Source organism: Lactuca serriola, chromosome 6, assembly GCF_051521515.1.
Source record: "Lactuca serriola cultivar US96UC23 chromosome 6, Lser_US96UC23_V15, whole genome shotgun sequence".
NCBI classification, from domain to species: Eukaryota; Viridiplantae; Streptophyta; class Magnoliopsida; order Asterales; family Asteraceae; genus Lactuca; species Lactuca serriola.
Window position 1 is genome coordinate 35475070 of NC_136413.1, and position 3368 is coordinate 35478437.

At 33.7% G+C, this 3368-nt stretch overlaps 1 protein-coding gene across 1 annotated transcript; it reads left to right on the forward strand.

The window, feature by feature from the left end:
* The first annotated feature begins 1493 nt into the window (after window positions 1–1493).
* LOC145059646 (uncharacterized) lies at window positions 1494–2810 on the forward strand. The gene is made up of 2 exons (XM_079007459.1): window positions 1494–1812; window positions 1894–2810. Exons 1-2 carry the CDS (start codon window positions 1494–1496, stop codon window positions 2808–2810), a joined length of 1236 nt encoding a protein of 411 aa, XP_078863585.1.
* The last annotated feature ends 558 nt before the right edge of the window (window positions 2811–3368 follow it).

A 3368-nucleotide genomic window follows, 5' to 3' on the forward strand; every position in this document is an offset into this window, starting at 1 on the left:
ATTAATTATTATTTTCGTCATTTTATTTACCTAAAAAATAATAAATAAATAAATAAAAATTACTATTTTTTTAAATATGTGAAATATTCTAATAGAATAATACATTGTAAATAATATAATTTGATTTTTAGAATATTAGAAATATTCTAGCATTCTATTATATTCGTCAGATATATATAAAATATTCTAATATCATACTAGAATATTTCACATATATTTCAAAAAAACGATAATTTTTTTTATTTTTATTTTGGTAAATATAAATGACGAAAATAATATTTAAAAAAGTTCAAAATTATCAATTATTTTGCATTTTAAAAATGTATTTTTATCTATAAAATGAGTAGCAATGATTGCGTCTCCCCGTCTCACAAAATATAATGGTCTCACATTAACCTATCCCTATATATAGCAAGGTTGCAGAAATCGTTCGACCGTCGACTGAGGTTAAGGGATTAGTCGGTCTCGACATGTATTGATCATGAACCATTATATATATATATATATATATATATATATATATATATATATATATATATATATATATAATAAGTAAATAACCATACTAAAATGTCATAATTAGTAATTAAACATTTAAGTCATGATCGATCATACTATAAACCCAAAATAAGTTCAATAATAATTATAACACACATTTTCATATATGTAAATATCCATATTCTTCTAATCTTCAAGTTCTTCCACTATGTGAACTCCCGACTCATATTCATCTGCTTCAAACACTTGTTCCTCGTTCTTTGATTCAAAACCTTGCTATAGACTAATGCAAATCCAAAACATATTGCTAAGGACCTAAAACGTTGTTTTCCCCTTTAGCAAACCACTAATCACACTAAGGGTTATTGGATCTTTCTCGCTATAACTCAGTGACATGAGCAACTACATACAAATTATATTGGTTAGCAAGAATTTCTGGGTCAATCCGATTTATAGTCAATCAGAAAAGGAGCATGCATCATGTAATTAAAGTTCAATTTTACATAAAAGGGGTTCGGTGTACCTTGTCAAAAAGATCATCTGTTATATCTTCATTTATTTGTTTTGAAACTGCAGCGTAACTAAACAGCTTGGCGGCATCATGGTCGTTCAGAAGTTGCAATTGATATGTACTAAATTGTGTAAAGGAGGTCCTAGATGTAGCCATAGCCAGAATCTTGTATCTAGGTAGATTGAACTTGAAGCCTTTAATAAGGCTCATCGGTGTGGGCGCTGTCCAAGACCGCACTTCGTGCCACATAGGACGGGAACACCGCCCCCCAGACCGCGGTCTGGTGCGGTCTTGACCGCAGTGCGGTCCTCCAAAACCGTGTGTTCTGATTGGTTGAGGCTGGATTCGAAGGATTGATCCGTTGAGCATTTAATTTTTTTTCTTTTGCTTTTTCTTTCCGATATATATACATATCAACTTAATTTTTTTTCACAACACGATCTCCTCTCTCAAAAAAAAATTAAAAATCACCACTCTCTCAAAAATGTCATCTTCTTCATCTTCTGAACAATTTCAGACTATTTTTGATGCCGCTATTGCGTGTGTTCAAATGGCGGAACAAACATACAACGTTGTATGTAACAACGCAACTGCAAGTTCTCAACAGAGAACACGAAGATATATTTACAAAAATCGTGAAGAAGCCAACCAACGTTTGGTGCAAGACTATTTTGCAGAGAATGCCACTTACCAAGAGTATTATTTTCGTAGGCGCTTCAGAATGCTCAAAGGTTTAGTCGAACGTCTAGTTGAAGATGTAACGAGGGAGTGCAGTTTTTTTCAACAACGCTACGATGCTAAAGGTACACTCGGTTTCACTCCCTTACAAAAATGCACGGCCGCACTTCGTTAGTTAGCATATGACATTCCTCCTGATGCGTTAGACGAAAGTTTTAGGATGTCTGCTAGGATAGCACGAGACAGTCTCCATTTTTTCTGCAAAACTGTGATTCAGTTTTATGGTCCAAAATATTTACATAAGCCTACATGTAATGACATCCTGCAATTGCAAGCTCATCATGCTAGTGTGCATGGGTTTCCTGGAATGCTAGGAAGCTTAGATTGTCTCCATTGGGTATGGGAAAATTGCCCTACATCATATCATGGGCAATTTACCCGAGGTGATCATGGTCACCCGACGGTCATACTTGAAGCAGTTGCATCACAAGATATGTTGATTTGGCATGCTTTTTTTGGTTCTCCTGGTTTGATTAACGACATCAACGTTCTTATCCATTCACCAATATTTAACAACATATACGATGGATCCGCACCAGATTCTTCTTTTCAAGTGCGTGGAACGCCATATAAGTATGGTTATTATCTGGTCGATGGAATTTATCCTGAGTATGTTGTGTTTGTTAAATCGTTTTCAACTCCACATGGTTCTAGACGAAAGAAATTCAAAAGAGCTCAAGAAAGAGATAGGAAGGATGTTGAGCGTGCTTTTGGAGCTCTGAAGAAACGGTGGTTCATATTGAAAAAACCAGCAGCTTATTTGGGCGAGGAAAAACTTCAAGAAATCATGTATACATGTATTATATTACATAACATGATTATTGAAAACGAAGGAAGAGCGATATGTGCATTTGACGAGGAAGAAACCATACCAGAGACACAACCAATAGAAATTGGTGGCGAAGAGTATATAAACAGGAGAGCAGAGATACGTTGCACTGAAACGTTTCACAATCTTCACAATGACTTGGTGGAACACATTTACGGGGTTCAAAACATTAACCTTAATTTGGATCCACCCGATGACCCCGAAGACAAGTTCTCGGAGAACGACTTTATGTAGTTTGCTTTAGTTATTTTATTTATGTTTTTTAAGTTTCTAGGATTATTTAAATGTCATGTGTGTGGGTTTTTTTTTGGTAACGCAATGTACTGTTTTTTTTTAATTTTCAAGTAATGAAAAATTATGTCTTTTTTTATTAAAATAGAATTTATATTAAATTAAAATAGTTAAAAAAAAAAAAAAGAAGTTTTATTAAATTAAAATACTTAAAAAAAAACAAAAATAAATAAAAGAAATGAAAAGTGTGGCAAGAAACCACACTTGAGTGGTAAAAAGTGACATGGCGTTTATATGGCGGGGGAGGGAGTGCGGTTTCGGTGGCACCACTCCCTCCAGCCTAATGGAATCATCTCATACATCATCAAGTACTAAAAATATTTTAGATTTATTTTTATTCAAAAGCTTCCCCCATGTATTGATTGCATCAACATCATTAACAAAATCAGTTTCCTTTTCCCCAAGTAAATATTTTATGGCGATTTGAAATTCAAGATTTTGTGAGATAGTAGCGAAGTAGACGTTTGTATCGAACTTTTATGTTAAAATGAGAAAACTATA